This window comes from Astyanax mexicanus, chromosome 4 (assembly GCF_023375975.1).
Source record: "Astyanax mexicanus isolate ESR-SI-001 chromosome 4, AstMex3_surface, whole genome shotgun sequence".
NCBI lineage: Eukaryota > Metazoa > Chordata > Actinopteri > Characiformes > Acestrorhamphidae > Astyanax > Astyanax mexicanus.
In genome coordinates, this window is record NC_064411.1 from 10,752,577 (window position 1) to 10,778,478 (window position 25,902).

The following is a 25,902-nucleotide window of genomic DNA, read 5'->3' on the forward strand; positions in this document are numbered from 1 at the left end:
GATGTCATAGACTGATTTTACAGGGAGGAGCTGTGAATGACCTCAATTTATGAAAAGCTTTCAGAATACGTAAATAGTAAAACTTTAGACAAGGTGAGCAACAAACAAGATCTGCTGCAGTACGATCTCCTTTTCAAGAACCTGCAAGACATCAAGAAGGTAAATGTAAATAAAATGTAACCATAATATTTTAAATGAAATTTAGATTTTAAAAAAGTTTCTACTAAAATCAATGTCACAATCGGTGCTCTAACAACGGCACTGATCTTTCCGTAGTAATTACTAAGTGATATTTGTTGGAGTTGTACAGGAGCAATCAGAGAATCTCTATAGAGAAAAAAAACCCACTTCAGAATCTGCTCTGAATCTCAAGCCACTTGACAGAGTCTGGAATGTATAAAAATGTATAAACAATTATTTTTAGCAAAAAAATAAAAATTGTACTAATTTCCTCAGAACAACTATAACTGTTTCATGGATGCAGAGATAATTATTAAAGCTTTTAAACTGCAGTTTTAATCGTTTTAAACATGTTCTGTGTGCAACTCCAGTAACAGTAGCAGTAATGCTAGTAAATCTACTGAATAAAAAACATTAGTTTTAGAAAATGGAAATATAGAGGTATGTTTTCTTTCCTATTTTAGTGAAATATTTTGTTCTACTTTGTAAAATTAAAGGAAAACTCCAGAGAAGTAGTTATACAGTGTTTTAAATGAGAGTTTTAGCTGTTTAGCTCCATTCAGCTCCATGCATTGAGGACTCCCTCGCGGGCTCCCTCTAGCGGTGGTGGGGTATACTGTGATATAGCGGGGGAGGGGGCGGGGCTCTACACAACCCGGATGACGCTGAGCTTCCGGGGTCTGTAGCTGGAGAGGAGGAAGAGAGGGATCAGCTGAACTACAGAAGGTACGGAGAAGTTTCTCTCTCTCTCTCTCTCTCTCTCTCTCTCCATCACGCTGTTCTACATTCACTCCTACACCCACATCAACACCACCTTCACCACCTTCAGCATGTGCAGCATTTACACCACCAGCACTGGATCTTCTCCTAGCTCTGCTCAGCAGTCTGCAGTAGGGGGTCGCGGAGCTGGGGATGGGGGGGGGCTTTACAGATCATACACAGGATAACGGAACCTCACACTCCTGCCCCCCCTCCCCCACATCACTAATACACACCTGAGATAAATCAGTTCTGTGGAAATTGTGTGATCAGTCTCTACACATTTCTTAGTTACACTAATTTAGTTTAGTTTAGTTTAGTTAATTTTCCTTTACTTAATCCGGTTCCACTGGTAAGTTGCTGGTAAGTCATGTGACTCTCCCGTCAAAATAAAAGTCCACTTGTAAAATATTAAATGTAAGAATGAAAGATTTAGTGATTATAGTGAGGAAAAGTTCAGGCAAGAAGAGGAATTTCACAAGTACCATTTATTAGCTTACTGATTTAACAGAAAACTTGCTATTTCACTGTAATAACAAACACAAATATTAGCAAATTACAACATCTTTAGCCCCGCTGTTTTTAAGAAATCCCAGTTAAACCATTACTGTGGAATACAGTCTCCAGCTGCTCTTTTGCTGATACTTTAATAATGATGATAATAATAATAATAACAAAAACATGAATTTGATAATAATAATAATAATAATAATAATAAGAATCACACTTTGAGCAACTTGACAAAAATACACAAACATTTATGTAAGAGGTTAAAAAGACTACAAAAATAATTGAAAAAGAACTACATCAAATAATATGAATTCTTACAAATTGTTATAATTGTGTTAACCTTTAGTAAACAAAAGAGACTCTTATGTTTTACACTCCTGTTGGAGGTTGGTTGATGTGTTGTAACAGTAAAAAGGTCATTATTTTGCTGTGATTTTATTTTGATTACTACATAAATTTATATTTATTACTACAATTCCCTGCACCAACAAGGCAACTGCATGGTTTTTTTTATTAATTATCCCTCCGCGCCCCCCGTAGCTCCAGAGGAACTTGAATGCAGCTCCGTGAAAAAGTGCTGTTTTAAGCAAATATAAGGATTTTTGAGAAAAATTACTGGCAAAATGAGGTCTTATATCAGTTCTAGTCACTCTTCTGTGCATTTTTAGCGGGTATTGAAGCATATTTTGCCTAATAATTAATTATTTCTGCCCCGGTCGGGTTATCGGATCTATCGGATTTCCAAAAAACACATCTTGAGCTCAGGAGCGCATATCACTGTTAGCCTAAAGCCAGTGTGGTGGAAAATAATGAACTGTTATCAGGAGTTGTTAAAATGAAAAAATCAGGTTTGTGAAGCATTGATTTGGATTAATGTATTTGGTTAATGTGTGGAAACTTTTATAAATTGGTTTAAAGGAAAAAGCTTTGGACATCATCTGTCGTGATCAATGTAGAATGAATCAAGCATCGGCAATGTGATTCGAACCTCAAAGCTTCAGATTAAAGGGTAACATCACTCACTTAGGATGACTTAGAATCTCTTTAGTTAATTGACCTGCTTTTATTTTAATATTCAATGGCATTTTTCTTTGTGTTTTCCAGAAATTAAAATATTTTCCTGAAATTCTTCACCAACAACCAGGATATTTAACTAAGAGCAAAGTTAAACTGCTGAAAGAGGTAAAGCAGAAGCCTTCCTGAAGAATCTCCAGAACACGCAGAAATTGTTTGCTACATTTAAAAGACAAATGAAGCCAAGTCCCGACATGGAGAAACATCAGCACTCTGTCAAGAGTTTTACTAAACAGAGTGATCTCAAAATACACCAGCGCATTCACACAGGAGAGAAACCGTATTACTGCTCAGACTGTGGGAAGAGTTTTAATCAACAGAGTAATCTCAAAATACACCAGCGCATTCACACAGGAGAGAAACCGTATCACTGCTCAGACTGTGGGGGGAGTTTTAATCAACAGAGTCATCTCCAACGACACCAGCGCATTCACACAGGAGTGAAACCGTTTCACTGCTCAGACTGTGGGAAGAGTTTTAATCAACAGAGTACTCTCCAAATACACCAGCGCATTCACACAGGAGAGAAACCGTATCACTGCTCAGACTGTGGGAAGATTTTTACTACCCAGAGTCATCTCCAACGACACCAGCGCATTCACACAGGAGTGAAACCATATTACTGCTCAGACTGTGGGAAGATTTTTAATCAACAGAGTAATCTCAAAAGTCACCAGCGCATTCACACAGGAGAGAAACCGTATCACTGCTCAGACTGTGGGAAGAGTTTTACTAAACAGAGTGATCTCAAAAAACACCAGCGCATTCACACAGGAGAGAAACCATATCACTGCTCAGACTGTAGGAAGAGTTTTACTACACAGAGTGCTCTCAAAAAACACCAGCGCATTCACACAGGAGAGAAACCATATCACTGCTCAGACTGTGGGAAGAGCTTTAATCGACTGGAGACTGTCAAACGGCATCAGCGCATTCACACAGGAGAGAAACCGCATCACTGCTCAGACTGTGGGAAGAGTTATACTACACAGAGTGCTCTCAAAATACACCAGCGCATTCACACAGGAGAGAAACCGCATCACTGCTCAGACTGTGGGAAGAGTTATACTACACAGAGTGCTCTCAAAAAACACCAGCGCATTCACACAGGAGAGAAACCATATCACTGCTCAGACTGTGGGGGGAGTTTTAATCGACAGAGTACTCTCAAAAATCACCAGCGCATTCACACAGGAGAGAAACCGTATCACTGCTCAGACTGTGGGAAGAGTTTTACTACCCAGAGTGATCTCAAACAACATCAGCGCATTCACACAGGAGAGAAACCATATCACTGCTCAGACTGTAGGAAGAGCTTTAATCAACAGAGTACTCTCAAAAAACACCAGCGCATTCACACAGGAGAGAAACCTTATTACTGCTCAGACTGTGGGAAGAGCTTTAATCAACTGGAGACTGTCAAACGGCATCAGCGCATTCACACAGGAGAGAAACCGTATTACTGCTCAGACTGTGGGAAGAGTTTTAATCAACAGAGTAATCTCAAAAAACACCAGCGCATTCACACAGGAGAGAAACCTTATTACTGCTCAGACTGTGGGAAGAGCTTTAATCAACTGGAGACTGTCAAACGGCATCAGCGCATTCACACAGGAGAGAAAAATGTCCCAAATTTGTCCCATGGCAATTAAAAGCGCAAATCATAAATTCCACCAGAAACAAATATGAACTGTATTTAACAATGGATTTTACAGGTTCAGCAAAACTATTCTTATCCAGGGATGATGTGTATAGAATTCCATGTTATGTTTGTATGTCTTGTAAGTTTGAATATTCCAGGACATTCTTTGTGAGACAGAGCTCAGTTTTTAGGTTAGTTACTGTTGCGCAGTAAGGTTACAGGCTCATTCACTCCCTCTGCTGGTGTTCTTGTTTGTCTATGGTTCAGTCCAATTAAAAATCTGTTACTATAGAGGGATATAGAGGGATATTTGGTTGTGTTGTATTACTCAAGTTTTATACTCTCTTATCTTTTCCTTATTGAATATTAAATGTTGCTTATGTTTTTTTTAATCTCCAAAGTTACTAAGAATATCCAAATAATGTAGTTTCTTAATTGTTTTTATCCAGTACAAACTATTATCTTTGTATTACTTCACCTCTATATTTACCCATGTGTGTTTTAATAAACGGCTTTTATATTGCAGTTCTCCAGTCTCATTGTGTTTTCTCAACACATGTTTGACATGAAACCTATAGGCCTGAGATTGTCATATCCAGTTATATTAAGACTATGGTTTGTGTTTTTTTTCTCCTAAATCTCTTGTAATGTAGCTATGCATAACCAGTCATATTAAGACTATGCTTGAAGTGCAAACAGAGACAGAACATGTTTTAAGCACAGTACAGTCTTGTTGGTCACTCTGTTACCGTCTGTCACTCTGTTAAAAGTAGCAGAAGCATCTTCTATGCCAGGAGTATTTAATTAGAATTCAGAATGATCCAGTTATACAAAATTCCTCGCCTGTCTCTCTGTCGCACTCGGCGTGACTTTAGTTTTCGTCCGTTCTCGTTTTTCCGCCCATTCTCGCCCAGGCTCACTATCTCCTTATAAAGGCGTTTTTTCACGGCCATGTCCCAATTCAACAGCCGGAGCAGCGGGACCGCGACCCTGACAACACGGGTTCGATCCCGCGTGAGGAGCGGTGTGTTTATTTATTTTTTTCACGTCTGCACAGATCTGATTGACTGAAGAGAGTGGTTGGTGATATTACCTCACACGTGATTGGTCTGTGATTAACTACGCCGCAAAGCGTGTATACAATTAAATCCTTCTCAATAGGTTTGGGTCCGGACCCGGACCACGGTCCGCCCGTGACCTCTGTTCTATGCAAATTCCCCGAATTTTCCTCTTCTGCTCACTGCTCAACCACCAAACTCGCTGCTACTGTGTTGCCAGTTGCCAGTGTTGTATCTTAAAAAGTCCACACTAAACTGTGAGAGGTTTAAGCTTGACGAGAAATATCGTCACGTCTTAATCTCGTGAGATCTCGTGCCACGATACAGGATTTGCTATTTTACTGACCAAATGTATAAACAAAGCATTTCCTGCTTTACTGTCTATTGTTATTGTTAGCTAGCCTAGCTAAATGTACAAATGTAGCATTTGCTGTTTTAATGACTATTATTATTGTTTGCTAGCTAGCTAAATGTTCAAATATGCAGTTTGCTGATTTACTGAACATTATTATTGGTAGCAGGATGTTTTACTGACCATTATTATTGGTAGTTAGCCTAGCTAAATGTACAAACAAAGCAGTTTAACAGTGTTTTACGGCCGGTATTTATTTATTTTTTATTTCTTGCATATTTTTTTTCTTAAATGTAATTTGTATTCTCTTTCAAGCATTCATTCAGTATCTCAGTATGGGATACGCCACTCTCGCATATTCCTCATGTAGCCCCGGCTAATATATATATATATATATATATATATATATATATATATATATATATATATATATATATATATATATATATATATACCGTATTTTTCGGACTATAAGGCGCACCGTATTATAAGACGCACTATCAAAGAACGCCTATTTTCTGCTATTTTTCCATACATAGGGCGCATCGCATTATAAGGCGCGTTAAGTGACACTAGAAAGGGTGCCTATATCAAAGTGAACAGGGGTGGCGCCATGTTTCCCTTCCCCCACCGGGGGTGGTCGCTTGCCGGTGGAGCGTCTCAGTATATATAAATCTAGCTCTTTCAAAGTCAAACGAGTGCTGGATATTAATCTACACAGATTCCTCTCCTGAAAACTGTTTATTTGGGTGAGTAACGTGCTTCAGTTTATTTACAGTAAGCTTAGATTTCCAGATGTCCACTAAGGCTTGCTGCACCAGCGTTAGCATAGCTATCCGCTAGCACGCTAGCTAGTCACCTAAACTAGTAAAGTTAACCCAAACTTAAACGACAGCGTTACACTGAGTAATCCTGCGTGTTCTGGTAAGACAGTGAGATATTAGCTAGCGATTCGTCCCCCGTAGCTTGTTTTAACACTGTAAACAAGCAGATTACAGGCTGATAAAACTCACCTCTGAGAGAGTTAGCGCTTAGCATCTAGCTAATGCTAGCCAGGCAAAGCAGCACAGACTTACAGGCCGATAACTCACCTCTGAACGGTGAACGCTTAGCGATTAGCATCTAACTCTAATAATACTGCTCCAGCAGTATTAAAAGTGCTAAATTTAGAAAATACTGATCTCTGAACAGTGAAAAAGCTAGCTAGCTAAGCGGTTAGCATCTAGCTAATGCTATTGCTGCTCTGCACGGAGTGTGTGTTTACTGCTCCTTACACCTGACGGGTAAAATTTAGATAATACTGATCTCTGAACAGTGAATAAGCTAGCTAATGCTATTTGCTGCTCCAGCCTCGGAGCGGCACGGCTCTGCACGGAGTGTGTGTTTACTGCTCCTTACACCTGACGGGTAAAATTTAGATAATACTGATCTCTGAACAGTGAATAAGCTAGCTAATGCTATTTGCTGCTCCAGCCTCGGAGCTGCACGGCTCTGGACTCTGTATAGCACTGAAACTCTGTATAACGCTGCACGGAGTGTGTGTTTACTGCTCCTTACAACCTGACGAGTAAAATTTAGATAATACTGATCTCAGTGAATAAGCTAGCTAGCTTAGCGGTTAGCATCTAGCTAATGCTATTGCTGCTCAGCCTCGGAGCTGCACGGCTCTGGACTCTGTATAGCACTGAAACTCTCTATAACGCTGCACGGAGTGTGTGTTTACTGCTCCTTACAACCTGACGAGTAAAATCCATACAAAAGGCGCACCGTATTATAAGACGCACTGTCAATTTTTGTGAAAATTAAAAGTTTTTAAGTGCGCCTTATAGTCCAAAAAATACGGTATATATATATATATATATATATATATATATATATATATATTGTGACGAGCGTGAAGAAGCCATAGTCAAAAGACAGAGTATCAGAAACACAGCTCTTTATTTGGGGAAACAGAACTCTCACTTATAGCGCTTACAAGCACATGGAGGTATCTATCCCAACTACTCACAAACATTAAACTGAGCCAGCCCTATCTACGGAGTGGGGTTCACCCTAACGGTGACCATCCAATATTTCCCCAACACAATCCCCACAGTAAATACAACACATAACAACCTGAACAGGCACTTCTACTATTAATAACGACTACATTTCAGTAAATAATAGCAGAGAATAAGGGGGAAGAGGGGGGGGCGGTGCCTCGTAGAAACACACACACACGCAGCCCCTCCCTCCCTGCACTCTGCTGCACACACAAAAGTCAGTGGTTTACTTACAGCTTTTTGGCGGTCGCCACATAGCCCCCTTCTCAAGGGTCAGACGTCCCGGCGACCCAACAGCAACAAGAAAATAACAAACCAAACAAATTACTCCAACACATAGTCTCTCAAATGCCCAGGCACCCTCCGAGCTCTTCCCACAGTCCTTAACGATACGGGACACGGTTGTCCCTCACTCACAGTCACATTTTCCTCCCAAGTTTAACAGTCCGGTATTCCCTTGCTCCCCGCCGGACGTGCCTGCAGCTGCAACCAGGCCCTCAGACTCGCCCATTGATGCACTCTGGTCCTGCCTCGCCAAGGGGACGCGCGTCCCGCCCACACACAACACCGCTTTGGTGACGTCAAGCACCGCCCCAAGTGCTCTCAAAAAGTCCAGACCCAAAATGCAGGCGTCCTTAATGGGGGCCAGCCAAAACTCGTGCTCCCGCACCAGTTTTCCCACAGTCACACTCAACAGTTTTTTTCCCGCCATGGTTATCAGATTGCCAGTCACCGACCTAAGTTTCGCGTCGGTCTGCTCCCACCCCTCCACGGATGTGCCGCTCACCCCCCGCAGTACTCCTGGTCTGATAAGCGTCACTGTAGAGCCGGTGTCCACCAACGCCGTGACTGGCACCCCTTCGACGACACAACGAAGCCATAATCCGCTCCTATTCCCAAGTCGGCCCACGACGAGCTGCGTGCTGAGGGTCTCGGCTTGCGGGGGCCCCCCGCCCCTCACTGGGGGGTCCCGTCGTCGTTTCCCGCTGGTTCGGCTGCGCGGCACACACTCGCCTTATGTCCTTTTCGTCGACACCGCCAGCAGCGCAGATTGTCCAGCGTAGTTTTCGCTGGAGTCCTCGCTGTGTCGACTCTGCATGCTACGGCCTCTTCCTCCTCCATCGCCACCTCCGCCTGGAAGCAGCGGGGCGGCCAGTGCTCGCTCAAAATAAGCTCCGCCCGTTCTGCCTCTCTCGTCGCTTGATCGAGTGAAGCCGCCATGCTCAGCCGCACGTGACGCTGCAGACTTTCTGGCGTGATGGCATTTAAAAATGCCTCCAGCGCCAGCTCTTCTCGCACTTGCGCTGGAAACTCGGGGTATGCCTGCCTCACCATTGTGCGCAGCTCGGCAGCCAATACCCCGATCTTCTCTCCTTTCTTTCGCCGCCGCTCTCGTAGCCTCTGTCTCACCACAGTCACTGCCGGCGCTTGTCCAAACCGCTGCCGCAGTGCAGCCTTGAGCGCGTCTAGCTCGCCGTGGAGCTCCTCCGGCACATCAACGAGCGCTTGCAGTGCCCGGCCCTCCAACGCGAGGCACAGCCGAGTGGCAATCATCCTCGGTGTCCAACCAAAGTGTCGCGCCACCACTCCCAGCTGCGCTTCGTAGGGTTCCCAAGCCGCCTCTCCATCGTAACGCGGCAGCTTAATTCCCTCTACTCTCGCTGCGTGGGCACGATCGTCGACACGATGGCGCCACTGCTCGCCGTCTTCCCGCCCTCGGCCGCCGTCGTCCAACCGGGCTCCTGCCTCTTCTTTAGCCGGCCTGTGGCGTGGCCGGCTCGCCCCGTCAGGAAGGTATGGGTAGGCGTGGCGCTCGGTACCCATCCTACCCCGGCTGAGGCTGCACTCCCGGACTGCCGCCTCCTTTTCAGCCGGCCGATGGCGTGGCCGGCTAGCCCTGTCAGGTGGGAATGGGTAGGCGTAACGCTCGGTACCCATCCTCCCCGGGCTGAGGCTGCGCTCTTGTCGCGGTCCTCCTATCTGGAGCTCCCGAACCTTCTTCTCCAGCTCGTCAATCTCTGAAGCAACATCCCACTTCTGACACCAGTGTGACGAGCGTGAAGAAGCCATAGTCAAAAGACAGAGTATCAGAAACACAGCTCTTTATTTGGGGAAACAGAACTCTCACTTATAGCGCTTACAAGCACATGGAGGTATCTATCCCAACTACTCACAAACATTAAACTGAGCCAGCCCTATCTACGGAGTGGGGTTCACCCTAACGGTGACCATCCAATATTTCCCCAACACAATCCCCACAGTAAATACAACACATAACAACCTGAACAGGCACTTCTACTATTAATAACGACTACATTTCAGTAAATAATAGCAGAGAATAAGGGGGAAGAGGGGGGGGCGGTGCCTCGTAGAAACACACACACACGCAGCCCCTCCCTCCCTGCACTCTGCTGCACACACAAAAGTCAGTGGTTTACTTACAGCTTTTTGGCGGTCGCCACAATATATATATATATATATATATATAGCACCTTTAGATTTTACAACTGTGAGATAAAACAGATAATACAAATAAAACTGACATAAACTACAAAGTGAAATATACAAGTTAGTGGAAAATTAACACTACATATACATATAATACAGAATAAGATACAGAAATAATTTTAACTATACATGCAGAAAAAAATATGTAATAAAGTAAAAAATAAAGTAAAGTAATGCTTAATCTTCCTTTGTTAATTTTGATTTATGTGGTAAATAATATGCGGAAGGAAGAAAAGCTTGCGCATTTACTAACAATTCCCTACTTTACCACATGATGCCACTAATTCCCGCTCTCTCCGCACACTTTTGAAGGCATACGCATGCCTTAAACCTTGCTTAAATGTACGCTCGTTTTCACACCAAGTATTTCTTTATAAATCACAATTCTTGCGTGAGATGTTGCTTACGCACATTTCTGCCCTCTTTTTATGCGTACGCACTCTTTATAAATGAGGCCCCTGCTCTTTATGAGGCTTTGATTCAGCAGTAGATTCTCTCCTGTCAGATTCCTGTCAACATTAGCCTGTTAGCAGCTAACAGAGTTAGCAGTGAATTAGCTCTCTTTCTCTTATACTGTTTAATAAACTGAGAAAAGCACGAATAATTTATGGGTAAATTTATGAGATTAAACTAATTCAGATTTAATTAGTATAATTAAAGGCTGATTTTTGGTAAGTTAGGAAAAAGCCGAATTAGCTAGCTTCCTAGTGTTGGCTAAGCTAGCTACTGAATGTACCCAAAGTTTCTGAGGAGAAAGAGCATTTATTTTCTGTTTTCTGTGACCTAGAAAGGTTTTTAAACGGTTTGGAGGAACTAATTGCCACCATTCTAACAATTCTACAAATTACTATCTGTTTTAAGCTAATTTGCCTCAGTAAGAGTAAATTATCCTCAAATTTTACCTCAGTTTATTTAATTGTTAGCGTTTACTAGCTAACAGATTTAATGTTTATTTACACAGTTCTTAAACTTAAATTTAGTTGTTTTTTTTAAAACATTACTCACACCTTCACTGTTTCTTATAATTCATATATTCTTTTCTCTACAGTGTACAAATCAGTGAGTCTTGGTGAATGTTTCTGTTCTTATTATGGTAAATAGGGCCTGCAGAGATTTAATAGAAGAATCTGTTCTTTAGAACATAATGTTTTATATCATTATTAGAAGCACAAACACACCTGAGATTATTTATATTTTTTTATATTTTACAATTACTGTTACAAAGAGCCAAGAGTTGGCCCAAAGACTTCAGGAGCTAAATAGCTCCTCCACTGAGTCCCACCCACAGTGCCTGCAACCCTCATGCTTCCGCTTGTTTAGCCAATCAGAGCGATGCTGAGACTGAGGGGCCTCAGTTTGGGGCTTGCATACCACAGATAGAGAGGACTTCTGTAGAGGAACAGTGGAGATAGTGGACGGTGTGCAGCTTAGTAAAGTTTTGTGGGATTACCGAGGACATTTAATTCTTGTGTGCATTCAGATACCTGTAAGTACCTACACTGCTGTTTATTCATAAAGTGTAGATAACTATTACTTTCCAAGTTGTAGGTGTACTTTCAAGGAGTTACATGCTATGCTAACTGATCAGCTCTTTGTATAGCTCTGTATAGCTTCTAGCTGTTTCTGATCTGCCTATTATTATTACCAGATAACACCTCATAGAAGTGTGTATCTTTGTTTAGGTGTTAGTGTTGTAAATTTTAGTCAGTAATGTGTTTCAAGTAGTTCAAGTATCCCTTTTATATCTGTTGTTTCAGAATCACACACTCACACAGTCGGATTGCATTCATCTATTCTGTATATACCACAACTCCTCTGCTGCAGTAAATACTGTTTTCAGAGTACATCATCTCCAGCATTTTAATCAGATGCACCACAGTGGCTTCTACATGGTTTAATACCAGCTAGCTCTTCTTAACAATTACAATACGATTTTAAAATTGTCCTGTTGAAAATATTTATCATTGGTTCGTTTATTGTATCTATCAGAAGCAGATTATATCTGCCCAATATCATTTATTTTACTCCAATATTCAATACACAGAGTGCATTATTAATATGATGGCATGTTGAATCAGATTTTTCACAGTAATATATGTTTACAGAAATAGAGGGTCAGGTGGACGGGTGCTTGTGTTACAGAGTGAACAGGTGGATTTAACACAAAACTGCTTCACAAGACTCAGTGCTAGATAGTGTAAATGAAGCATCAGGCTGGAGCATTAACACAACAGTTCAGATATAATAAAGAAGACATTGTTTAGCTGTTTAATGCGTCTGAATTTGTATTTAAGTGGTAAATTAAATGGTTTGGTAGATGCTTTGAACAGAACAGAAGTATTGGGGATAAATATATATGGATCATTAGTCGGAATATGGTTTATATTTCATTTTATTTTTTTGGTCGAATGGTGAAAATGTTAGCTACAATTACAAACTGTATTTATAATTATAATAATTATAACACAAAAATGATATTTGTATAAAAGGACGGGACTTTTATTGTGATGTTAGTTCTATCTCCAGTAAATCTTAGTGTTGCCTGATTCAATTACCTGTTCTAGAAACGGAGCTGACCACGTTTAGTATGCTCCGAGTTAAAGTTAGAAACTTATCTTCAGCCAAGTTAGTCTTAGTTCTTCCAATTCCCAGTGATTTAGGTTCGCATTGGTAAAGAAGTGTGGCACTTATGTGCTAAAGTAAATTTTACCATGCTTTCAGTGGCTGAAAGAAATATATTTTTTCTTATAATGTTACTTTTATGAAAGAGTTATGTCTCCTGAATCAGAATATATTAATAAAGTCCCAGCGCAAAACTGTATTACCCAGCAACACTAGTTTTAGTACAGTCAAACCTCTGAAATCTACATATTTATACTATTCGCCTAGTATTAAACATGCTGGCATTGGCTAAAGAAATTTATTTTCTCCATATTGCTTCTTTAATTAAACAATAAATCATGTCGCTAGACATATCTGTATATGTTTAACAAAATATTTCAAATACTGGTAACATTTATAATAAATGTACATCAATTAACCATGCTTACAACAGTTACAAACATTGTAAAATGTCTAAACTTTTTAAATGACAAATGTTTAAATATTCTTTATTATTAAAATTCCTTAAACTATTGGCTCAGATCATAAGTAATTAACAGGATATACTTCATTTTTACTTCATAATGCCAAATATTTCTCAACCAAAATGTTAGTTTCTTCTATTCTGTTTCTTCTCAGTTTTTTCCATTCTTTAAGTATATAAATTCCCTAAAATTCCATCGGGAAAAATAAAATAAAGTATCTATCTATAATGCTTGTTACGGTGGGTGACCCAGGCAGGTAGACGAGGAGACGGACGCAAGTGCAGGTAAGGGCAAAACAAATAATAATTTATTAAATAAATAACAAAGATAAACAAAGAAACAAGTAAACACGTAACAAAGATAATAAACCAAAATAAACGAGGGGGACTAGAGAACATAAACAAACTAGAGAAAATAATAACGATAAACAAACAGAGAATATATACAAGGAGCTGAACTAGAAATAAACACAAAGCAGGGTATATACAGGGAGCTAGGGAACACGGAGCTAAACAAGAAACTAGAAAAACCAAACAAGAAATAAACAGAGAAAAACACAGAGCAAGGACTAGGGCTATGAAACGCGAAGAAACACAGAGAGACAAAACAACAGAGGTTAGTGCAAAGACCGACCAGGAACAAGTGACAGAGGAGGGATATTTATAGTGACTTGAAACACACAAGAATTGGAAACACCTGGGGTAGGGGCGGAGCTACAAATGAGACTTGTGGTGGAAAATTACTGAGACAGGGGACACAGAGAAGCAGGGGTCACGTGGGAACAACACAACAGGCACAAGAACAGACAAAACAGGGCGAGGACCTGACAATGCTGGTTGTTTAGTTGTGTATTTTTTTTAAACAATGTCAAAGTGTGAAGTGACTTCTTATTCTTATTGTCACGTTCACGTATTTATTGCATTGTATTATAATTATAATAATAATTTTAATAATAATCTGATTATTATTATTATTAATTATTAAGTATTATTGTTACTAAATATTATTAAGTATAATTATTATTAAGTATTATTATTATTAAGTATAATTATTATTAGTGTTTTAACAGTTTTTATTAAACAGCATGGACAAAGATACTTTAATTTGCTAACATGTTTTATTCTGTGTATTAATACAGTACAATATGGAGTTTTCTGTTAAATTAGCAAGCTGTAGAATCTTGAGCTGTGATGTCATGTAGATGCATGAAATAAGTCTTCGCTGATACTGTTCTTTGTATATAAGAAAATCTATTACAGAAAAAAATAATAATTAGTACGAAGAACAGCATCATCAACAAGCACCCAGGTTTGCTTGGAGAGAGTTGTTTTCTCAAATCTGATCTGTAGCTCTCTGGCTTGAATTGCTGAAGTCCAGCCTTTTATGTTTGAAAACACCTCACATCTGGAAACACTTAACGTACGCTCCTATAGCGCACATACATAAGTAAGTCTGACTCAATGTATGGGAGGGGAAAGAAGTGTTCCCCTTTCTAATGTGTTTAAGTTAGAGCCTAACTCCATCTGTTCCCTGTGGTCCAGAGGCCATTCTGTGTGGAAAATATATAGAATAATAGTGAATAACCCTGCTTAATGGTAAATAACCCTGCTTAATGGTAAATAACCCTGCTTAATGGTAAATAACCCTGCTTAATGGTAAATAACCCTGCTTGCAAATATGTATGCTCAAATATACGTCAATATAATCTTTGGAGTTTTAAAGATGTTAAGAAGGTGTGCAAAGCGATTCCTTTAGCATTGATTCTGTTAATCAAACAAGTCATTTTATATTCAAAGGTGACTGTTTCGATGCCCACATTAAAAGTGAACGACTGTAATTTAGTTGACTCCAAGTGTAATAATAAGACTATCAATGATGATTTGAAACAGAAGATTTACTATGAATATAATGGACCTTCTTTCAAGAAACTTCCTAATTTGTAAACTGGCCCATATCTCCTAAAGTGAAGGAGACTCATTTCAAAATTATAAATATGATTTATCCTGTAGCCCTGTTTCTTGAAAAAATATTCAAATTTGATGTTGAATTATGTACTTTTTGTAAGTCAGAAAATGAATCTCTGGAGCATTAGTTTTTTTCATGTCAATATTCACACACTTTTTGGATGGACATCAGAAATTGGATTAATATCAAACTTAATATTCCTTCTTTTGAGGTGGAGGACATTTTGTTTTATATGAAAAACTTAAGTTCAGCTTTCTCTGATGCCAGCAAAATACCACACTGCAGTAACTGAAAGGGAAATAAGCCCTCTTTCCCCAGTTTCATGAATGAATTTAAGTCATATTATTCTTCATTAAGTAAATTAAGAAAATGGAAAACTGCTAGAATCATCTCACACCAGATCTCTAGTAAGCTTTTGTCTAAGATTATCATTTTATTACGTTGCTCCTCTAGTCTGTATGTTTGTGTATGCTCCCCCTAGCTTCTAAATTGTAGCTGTGATCCTCTACAAGAGTTTGTACTATTGTATATTGTTGTGTTTTGTATGTTGCTAAAAACAAAAACAAAAAATCGGTGCTGTGAGATCGCTGATCAAGCTTAACTTCCGTTTTCTGAATTCTAGATAGACTGATAGATGTTTAAACTAATTATAATTCGAAAAAAATCTGTTTAATGTATAAGCCTGTGGTGTTTTTATTTATTTTTACATATACCAAGTCTGTAAACTACTTCACATTTCACATTTCTGTAATCTAGATAGACTGGGAGATAAATTACAAACAAAATACAAACATCAACCAGAAAATAATTTGTAATTAATAATAATAGATAATTATTAATAATTGTCTTTGTTCTGGAGCAGTTGATTTATAAACTGTGCGTTTTACACTGTCAATTTAGTATTAACAGGTGTATAAGACATTTTAGAAATTTTATTAGTTTAGCATTATAGCAAAGCTATTTGGGTTATACCCATCTTATGGGGGGTGGTCTTTGACCAGTTGTAGTATTTCTCAAGCTAACAAATATATATTTTTTTTCTTAAAATACACAGCACATTATTATAAATAACAGCTGTCTGCGCCTGGTTTTGCTGGACCTGAAATTCTGCATGGTACATTTTATCAGTGTCATGGTGAGCACAGAATGCAGACACGTGCAGATTAGGGCTGGACCCGAATATTCGGGTATTCGGATATTCGTTCGTTGAGTAGGTATTCGGTTTTTAATTTTGGTATTCGGATATTCGTTTTTTTCTCCTTTCCAGAGTTCCACCTCACTCTAACCACTTCTGTTCTCGCGGGTCCCGTCAGAATATCTTGCGCGCGGGACAGAACTGAACTGTTATTGGCTGGAGCGGGAGTTTAATCCAGACGATGCGGGAGCAAATTAATAAATAGTTAAGAAAACTGTAATAATTGTAAAAAAAAATAACCTAAAGAAAACTCTCAACGCGCAGGATGGACCGACACACACACGCACACACCGATGGGGTTTGGACTGGGGTAAGGAACGGGACCGCACTATTCAGCGCTGCTGTTTTAATAAATATATAAGTAAATTTGAAGCATTAAATGTAGTTTATTTAATTTATATTAGGAACGTGGGGCGGGAGCGGCAGAAATGTGTATGTGGCGGGCGGGCGCGGGATTAAAAGAAGCAATTTTTTTTGCGGAGCGGTAACGAGACAGAAACGCGGGAGCGTGGAAGAGTGGGTTTAAAAATCAGTCTCGCGCAGACCTCTATTATACATGATAAAAAAAAATGAAGGCTCTTCGAAACTGATTTATATAATAAAATGTAAGGGGTAATGTGGCAACAGTAGGGGCTAAATCGGTTACAAAAGCCTGGCCTACAAAAATGATGTCTGAACGAATTTCCTCTTATCTAATATAATTTAAAATGGTTTAAAAATATAAAATAATTTCTAAGCAAACAAAATATTTAATATTGAGCTTATAGCCCAAGTGCAAAAATACAAAATCAGTAATAAGACTATGCCCTGCACAATCCTTAAACCGAAATAGACCAAGTACAATAACGTCATTAACAATGACTTTCCTCTACTCTAATATAATTTAAAATGGTTTAAAAATATAAAATAATTTCTAAACAAACGAAATATTTAATATTGAGCTTATAGCCCAAGTGCAAAAATACAAAATCAGTAATATGCCCTGCACAATCCTTTAACCGAAATAGACCAAGTACAGTTTACAACGACTGTCCTCTAATATAATTAACAATGTTTAAGAATATAAAATACTTCCTGAACAAACGTTTTTTTTTTTGTTTGTTTTTTTAAGCAAATAGCCTAAGTGTGAAAACACAAACAGCAATTTACTGGGCTGGCTTGCGCAGCGGAGAAACCGTGCAGCAGCAGCCTCCTAGCCTGCTTACGCAGCGGATAAGCCGCGGTGTGGGGCAGCAGAAATTCCGGGATGAAAACAGAAAGAAATCTGGGCTAAAAACACAGAAAAAATATGGGGTGAAAACACAAAAATCCGGGATAAAAACACCAAAAATCCGGGGTGAATATGTCTCGTCGGTCAGAGCAGATTGAACATTTTTCAGTGGATTAAAGGGGCCGTGATTTGCTTTTTTATTTTTTTTTTAACCTCTTTTTTTAAAAACGATATTCGAATATTCGCTTCGAATCAGTGCCGAATATCCGGAGCTCAAAAAACGCTATTCGGGCCAGCCCTAGTGCAGATACTGATAAAAACGTGTTTATTATAAAATAAACAGATGTAAGACGTAGTCAATACAGAAAAATGGGTAATCACCAATAACCAGAGCAATGAAGACAAAACCATACCATAAACGAGAGATAGTCCAGAGTCAGAGGTAATCCAAGAGGCAGTAGTGAACACACAGTCCAGGTAATACACAAGCAATCCAATATCAGAGGCAAAGGCAATACCGTATTTTTCGGACACACATATGGGCAGCCCACATCGGGCCATTGGGGATTTGCACATCGGTGCGGTATCGGCCCCACGCCATCGGCCCCATATGGGCAGCCCACATCGGGCCATTGGGGACTTGCACGTTGGTGCGGTATCGGCCCCACGCCATCGGCCCCATACGGGCAGCCCAAATCGGACCAATGGGTATTTGCACATCGGTGCGGTATCAGCCCCACATCATCGGCCCCATATGGGCAGCCCACTTAGGGCCAACGGAGATTTGCTCATCGGGACGGCACCAGCACCATGGCGTCGGCCCATTTCAGGCAGCCCACATTGGGCCAATGGAGATTTGCTCACCAGTATAGCGTCGGCCCCACGGCGTGGGCCCTTTTCAGGCAGCCCACATTTGGCCAGCGAAGATATACTCCTGTATGCAAAATCAACACCAAAGCATTGGCCCATTGGGCCAACAGAGATTTGCAGAGCTCTAACACTAACACACACCCACACACACACACCCACACACATGCCCTCAGTGGAAAACCAATTGTGGCCCCAAATTTTTAGAACTGTGCAATATTGAACAGAGAACACTTTTCAAGAAAGAAAATTTAAAGCTGTGCTATTGGCACTTTGACATTTTTTGCAACTGGCTGTAAAACAATTATATAAATAACACAATTTAAAGTGTATAGTAAATTAATAAATTTATTACAAAGTATCATGTATGAAATATAAACAACACACAACAATATTTAAGTAAAGTAAATCCCAAATTTATATTTTAGCATGTAGATAAACATGTACTGCATAGATATCTCCATTTGCAAAAACAGTATTTATAATAAACGGTATGATATAAATATCAAACATAATACAAAATAACAAAGAATTATACAACTTAAATAAAAGATAAATAAATAAATAATAATATATATAATATATATATAAACATCAATAAAAACAGCAAATCATATTCTTGAATAAATACTTGAATGCACTAGACTGATGTAGTAGATGAATAATAAACTGATACTATTATTGCTACTGGAACAAAGGCTCTGGGGTGGGTTTCCCAAAAACGATCAACCTTAGCGAATAACGAACGAGCTAACGAATGACGTGAGTAAAGAACGAGCCAGTTCTGCGAGTGTTTCCCAAAGAGCTTCGCAACGTGAAAATTAACAAAGGAGGTTAAAGAACGTCTTTGTTGAATCCTCCCCTGAAACAGCGCACTCAATCGATCCACACATATCGATTATTATGCAGTATTTATTCAGTATTACACCCTAAAAATGTAAAAAAGTGTTGTAATCATCAATATGATACATATTTTGAAATTTAAATAAACAAAAGGATGTACTTTGGCATTAATAAAATACTCCTACAGATACATATGACTAAATAAATAAGTCATATGTTTATATATAAATGTTTAATAAACATTAAACTTAAAACTATTATTGTTAATATATTATATTAATAGATATTGTACTAATATTATTAATAGTAATATTGATAATAATATTAATTTATTATTATTATAATTATTAATAATATAAAAATAATATAATAATATAAAAATAATTATTGTTGTGTAAATATATATATACACTGCTCAAAAAAATAAAGGGAACACTCAAATAACACATCCTAGATCTGAATGAATGAAATATTCTCATTGAATACTCTGTTCTGTACAAAGTTGAATGTGCTGACAACAAAATCACACAAAAATCATCAATGGAAATGAAATTTATTAACCAATGGAGGCCTGGATTTGGAGCCACACACAAAATTAAAGTGAAAAAAAACACTACAGGCTGATCCAACTTTAATGTAATGTCCTTAAAACAAGTCAAAATGAGGCTCAGTATTGTGTGTGGCCTCCACGTGCCTGTATGACCTCCCTACAACGCCTGGGCATGCTCCTGATGAGGTGGCGGATGGTCTCCTGAGGGATCTCCTCCCAGACCTGGACTAAAGCATCCGCCAACTCCTGGACAGTCTGTGGTGCAACGTGACGTTGGTGGATGGAGCGAGACATGATGTCCCAGATGTGCTCAATCGGATTCAGGTCTGGGGAACGGACGGGCCAGTCCATAGCTTCAATGCCTTCATCTTGCAGGAACTGCTGACACACTCCAGCCACATGAGGTCTAGCAGTGTCCTGCATTAGGAGGAACCCAGGGCCAACCGCACCAGCATATGGTCTCACAAGGGGTCTGAGGATCTCATCTCGGTACCTAATGGCAGTCAGGCTACCTCTGGTGAGCACATGGAGGACTGTGCGTCCCTCCAAAGAAATGCCACCCCACACCATTACTGACCCACTGCCAAACCGGTCATGCTGAAGGATGTTGCAGGCAGCAGACCGCTCTCCACGGCGTCTCCAGACTCTGTCACGTCTGTCATGTGCTCAGTGTGAACCTGCTTTCATCTGTGAGGAGCACAAGGCGCCAGTGGCGAATTTGCCAATCCTGGTGTTCTCTGGCAAATGCCAAGCGTCCTGCACGGTGTTGGGCTGTGAGCACAACCCCCATCTGTGGACGTCGGGCCCTCATACCATCCTCATGGAGTCGGTTTCTAACCGTTTGTGCAGACACATGCACATTTGTGGCCTGCTGGAGGTCATTTTGCAGGGCTCTGGCAGTGCTCCTCCTGTTCCTTCTTGCACAAAGGCGGAGGTAGCGGTCCTGCTGCTGGGTTGTTGCCCTCCTACGGCCTCCTCCACGTCTCCTGGTGTACTGGCCTGTCTCCTGGTAGCGCCTCCAGCCTCTAGACACTACGCTGACAGACACAGCAAACCTTCTTGCCACAGCTCGCATTGATGTGCCATCCTGGATGAGCTGCACTACCTGAGCCACTTGTGTGGGTTGTAGAGTCCGTCTCATGCTACCACGAGTGTGAAAGCACCACCAACATTCAAAACTGACCAAAACATCAGCCAGACAGCATAGGTTCTGAGAAGTGGTCTGTGGTCCCCACCTGCAGAACCACTCTTTTATTGAGTGTGTCTTGCTAATTGCCAATAATTTCCACCTGTTGTCTATTCTATTTGCACAACAGCAGGTGAAATTGATTGTCAATCAGTGTTGCTTCCTAAGTGGACAATTTAATTTCACAGAAGTTTGATTTACTTGGAGTCTTATTGTGTTATTTGAGTGTTCCCTTTATTTTTTTGAGCAGTGTATATATATATACGCACACACTGTAAAGCTCCAGCTCATCCTAAATCACCATCTCAGTTGGGTTTAGGTCAGGGGATTTTGAAGGCATGCACCTCTTTGTTAACTAGATAATTCCATATGCGTCAATAAATTGTTTTCATAGTTTTAATATTAATCGACAATGTAAAAAAAAAAATAAAAATAAATAAAAAAAAAGAGACGCGTCAACTTTTGACTGGTATTTATATATTTGCGAGCTGACACACCCCAGAGTTTGCCCAGATGAACGGACACAATGTTGATTAGAAGCACCTAAATAAAGAATAATATTAAATATTACCTGCACATTCACCGATACCCTTTACAATACGTGTAGGTGTGAGTAAAGACACTGCAGGCGTCCCCTGCACCGGACCTACAGTACCAGGGATTTTCCCAATAGCATGGAAATATATTGTATTGTGCTGTAATTCCCGGGCTGGTGGGAAGTGTATATAAGTGTGTGTATGCCACATAACAGCCTGATTACAGAATCCACGGACTTGGTGACTTTGCAGCTTTGCTTAGACCGTGAGCATCATCTACAGGAATATGGATTTTAATAATTTATGGGTTTGATTGGTCAATTCCAGTATGCCCAGTTAGACTACACAGAGAAAGTTGGCATTATAATATAATATAATATAATATAATATAATATAATATAATATAACTCACTCACTTACTCACTCATCGTCAACCGCTTTATCCGTTAAGGGTCGTGGGGGGTGGCTGGAGTCTATACCAGCCGGCATCGGGCGGAAGGCAGTATACACCCTGGACAGGCCGCCAATCCATCGCAGGGCAGAGAGACACACAGACACATCTACTCACACACTCACACCTAAGGGGCAATTTTTATCCGACATCCAATTAGCCTGAACTTTGGACTGTGGGAGGAAACTGGAGCACCAGTAGACACGCGAAATAATAATATAATATAATAATATTAATTATTATAATAATAATTATATATATATAATATAATTGATTATAATTAATAGTAACATAATATAATTGCTTTAACCAGGGAAATTATAATTTTCTCCCTCAAAATTGGCGGTCCCTGGTGTTTAAGGTGCTGAACTGCAAGTAGAGATCCCCTAAAGAAGCTCTTAAGAATAACGACTGGGTGAGGGCACTCGTTAATCTGCGAGCGAGTTTACGTAGTACTTTAGTTACGCACGGGTTTGGGAAACACTCTTTAATTAACGATCAATCTTAAGTACGAGTTAACGAAGTTCTTAGTGTAACGAAGCTTTCAGGAAACCCACCCCTGATCTCTATTATTAATTTTATTCCTCTTGCTTGTAGACTTGGAACCAAAATGTCATCCCAATCAAACCAGTAAAAAAAAATTCTAATTGAATATAACATTAGTTTTTGCATTAAGGTTTTTATCTCACAGCAATAATAATGAAGGAGAAAATAGATGTACTTTACATAAATAGAACAGATATAGTTAATCATAATATCAACAATTAATATTGTTTATGCATTAATATAGCATAGATCATAAATTAACTATTTTTTTGAAGAGACTGCATGAGACGATGCTTCCGTCCACCTGAACGGTCCCGTGCATTCCAAAGCCAAACCTTTGCAACCTGCTCGATCTCTGCATCCTTTGGTGGTGGCATGATTGATCTTCTCACGGCCTCTTAAAATGATAATATAGAGATATGAGAATGCAGTCAGGTAAATACTACATCTGTTAGTGTCTTTTCATGTACAATGCTTAATTTTAGAGAAATTTGCAGACTGTATTTGATTACAGTGATTCTTATATAGTGATAGTTATTTGAATTTGAATTTCTTCAGGCTATTCATGGTGAAACATAAATAGCCTTTACAGTCACTGTGTGTGACTGGTAGTTACATTCTATAAACATGTGAGGTGGCCGATATCAGGATATCAGGTTCACAAAAATACCAAAAATGATATTAAAATGATATCTTTCCCTTAGCTTAACTGGCTCTCTTTGCATTAGCTTAACTGAATATCTTTCCCTTAGCTTAACTGGCTAGCTTTCCCTTAGCTTATCTGGCTATATTTCCGTTAGCTTAGTTGGATATCTTTCCCTTAGCTTAGCTGGCTATATTTCCGTTAGCTTAGCTGGCTAGCTTTCCCTTAGCTTAACTGGCTAGCTTTCCCTTAGCTTAACTGGCTAGCTTTCCCTTAGCTTAACTGGCTAGCTTTCCCTTAGCTTAACTGGCTAGCTTTCCCTTAGCTTAACTGGCTATCTTTCCCTTAGCTTAACTGGCTAGCTTTCCCTTAGCTTAACTGGCTATCTTTCCCTTAGCTTAACTGGCTATCTTTCCCTTAGCTTAACTGGCTATCTTTCCCTTAGCTTAACTGAATATCTTTCCCTTAGCTTAGCTGGCTATATTTCCGTTATCTTAGCTGGCTAGCTTTCCCTTAGCTTAATTGGCTATCTTTCCCTTAGCTTAACTGGCTATCTTTCCCTTAGCTTAAGTGGATATCTTTCCCTTAGCTAAAGTGGATATCTTTCCATTTTCCATTTCCCTTAATATTTCCCTTAGCAAGCCATTGTTCCCTTAGCTGGTTATTGTTGACATACTTGGATATAAAGTTAACTTACTTAACAGCAGTCTTTCTCCAAGAGCCGAGATAAGCTGCCAACTTGGGAGCCCCTCGTGTTATTTAAATGTGAGGTAAATTCTCATTCTAACTTAGGACAATGCTAACTTTTTTGCTAACTTCGTTGGTTACATGATCCTCACAATTAAATATCACATGCAAAAATTAAAAAAATATGTAACTTTTATAACCTTGCTGGCTTACACAAAGTGTATAGTCAAGCACAAAAACATTTATAATTTAATAATTTTATTTATTTATTATCAGCACTACCAATAATAAAGGTGAGATTATGAATCAGCACCATGGAGCAAATTCGTAGCTATCCAAAATATTAAATAAAAATATTTTTATAAATAAAAATGTATAGCTATACAGTACATGTCTTGAAAAATATGAGATGTTACTATGTGTGTGTGAGTGTGTGTGTGTGTGTGTGTGTGTGTGTGAGTGTGCCCCTCCAAAGGTCTCTGCACAACTCTGCTGTGGTACCTTGATTTTTCTCCACTTTTGGTTTAGAAAATCTTTCTGAGCTGATACTACATTTCACACAGTGTTGCTCCTATCCACTAAGCTAGCTAATCTACCTAGCTCTCACAGACAAAAACAATAAAAAATATTCAGATACCCTTCATATGAACTTGTTATGACACAAACTTTCAGATTGTAAAATATTGTATGGTAAATTTGGGCTGACCCAGAGTAACCTAGCAGAGGATTTGTGTGGGCATGCTCACATATGTGTGCGTGTTGCCCACATATAACCCACAATGCCTACAGTGTGAAATGGTGCAGGCTGAATGTGGGCTGACCCACAGTGGGCCTGCCTGGGATTTGTGTGGGCGCATCAAAGTGTTGGCTGTCCAAATAATTCCCACACTGGGCCTACAGGGGCATTAATGCACTGGGCCAGTTCAGGCTAGCCCACAGCAGCCTTTTATAGGATTTGAGTGGGCCAGCCAATGAACAGGCTGCCCACAGAAAACCCATGTTGGGCCTGTTTGGAATTTTAATGGGCTGGCCCCTGCCCACAGTGCCCGCACTTAGCCCACGAAGGGCCGATGTGTAGCTTTTTGCTGGGTAATAATGCACTCCATATATGCAGGATTAAAGTAAAATAAATTATACTGGACATATACATATTGTAGCGAGCACAGGGGGTGGGTCTGTTGTCCTGTGCGTGCTGCTGCTGTATGCCTGTGTGTGAGAGGATGTCAGGTGTGGGGCCTCCCTCTTAGGTGGGGTTATGCAGAGTGGGTGGCACCACTCTGAATCTACCATCCGGTAGATTCTTAGTCAGTTTAGTGACCTTAGGGCTGTTTTCACTGAATGTCTTGCCTTGGGTTTAACTCTCCTTGCTCTTGTAAGGGCAATAAGTGAGCGGTTCCCTGTTGAATAAAAAGAGCTTTTGATCTACCTCGTCTCCCGAGTCAATGGCTTCCTCGCGAACGCTACAATATATAAAATGTCTCTAGAAGATATATAATAGGAAATGAAAACAGTGTGAATTTTTCTTTTGCTTAAAACAGCAAGAAAGTACTACCCTGAATGTGATAATTAGGGGTGGGTGATATGGCTCCATATTTCAGGGTAATATAGTTCATGATGTTCAAAAATATTGGCAACATTATTTCTTACGATATTTATGGCATACTGCCTTATTAAAACAGATTAATGTCATTTCTGGAGCTGTGATTGTATGCAGATAAATGATCCCATAAATGGTCCTACACCTGAATAAAAAAAGTAATATTATCTAATTTCTAGAACATAAAAACAGGAAGGGGTAGGTCGAGACTCTTCATCAAGCATATACATTTAATACAGGCTTTTTCTGCTTCCGGTCACTGAAATTATTGTATTGAAAAACTAAATATTTGATTATAAAAGGTGAGGGGTAGAGATATACTGCAAGTCAGAAAATTACAAAGATATTTATAAGATAAAATGAGATACACTTTGTTAGAGCAGTATGACATATTTACAGCTAGTGCTGGACG

General features: G+C 39.6%; 3 protein-coding genes across 6 annotated transcripts in view; all 3 read left to right on the forward strand.

Moving 5' to 3' along the window:
- Positions 1-25,902, forward strand: part of LOC125801199 (zinc finger protein 271-like) — an 883,173-nt gene that overhangs the window by 854,563 nt on the left and 2,708 nt on the right. The window contains exon 1 of one of the 4 annotated variants that reach the window (XM_049477537.1): positions 11,543-11,614. The exons of the other annotated variants lie outside the window; for them this stretch is intronic. The gene's annotated coding sequence lies outside the window, so the exon portion shown is untranslated. Of the gene's footprint in view, positions 1-11,542; positions 11,615-25,902 lie in introns of those variants that run through there. 4 annotated transcript variants of the gene reach the window in all.
- LOC111190863 (zinc finger protein ZFP2-like) overlaps positions 1-25,902 on the forward strand; it is a 671,215-nt gene that overhangs the window by 326,829 nt on the left and 318,484 nt on the right. The window lies entirely within an intron of this gene.
- Positions 852-4,690, forward strand: LOC125801179 (zinc finger protein 271-like). The gene is made up of 2 exons (XM_049477465.1): positions 852-906; positions 2,554-4,690. The coding sequence occupies exon 2, from the start codon at positions 2,700-2,702 to the stop codon at positions 4,173-4,175; it is 1,476 nt and encodes a 491-aa protein (XP_049333422.1). The 5' UTR covers positions 852-906; positions 2,554-2,699; the 3' UTR covers positions 4,176-4,690.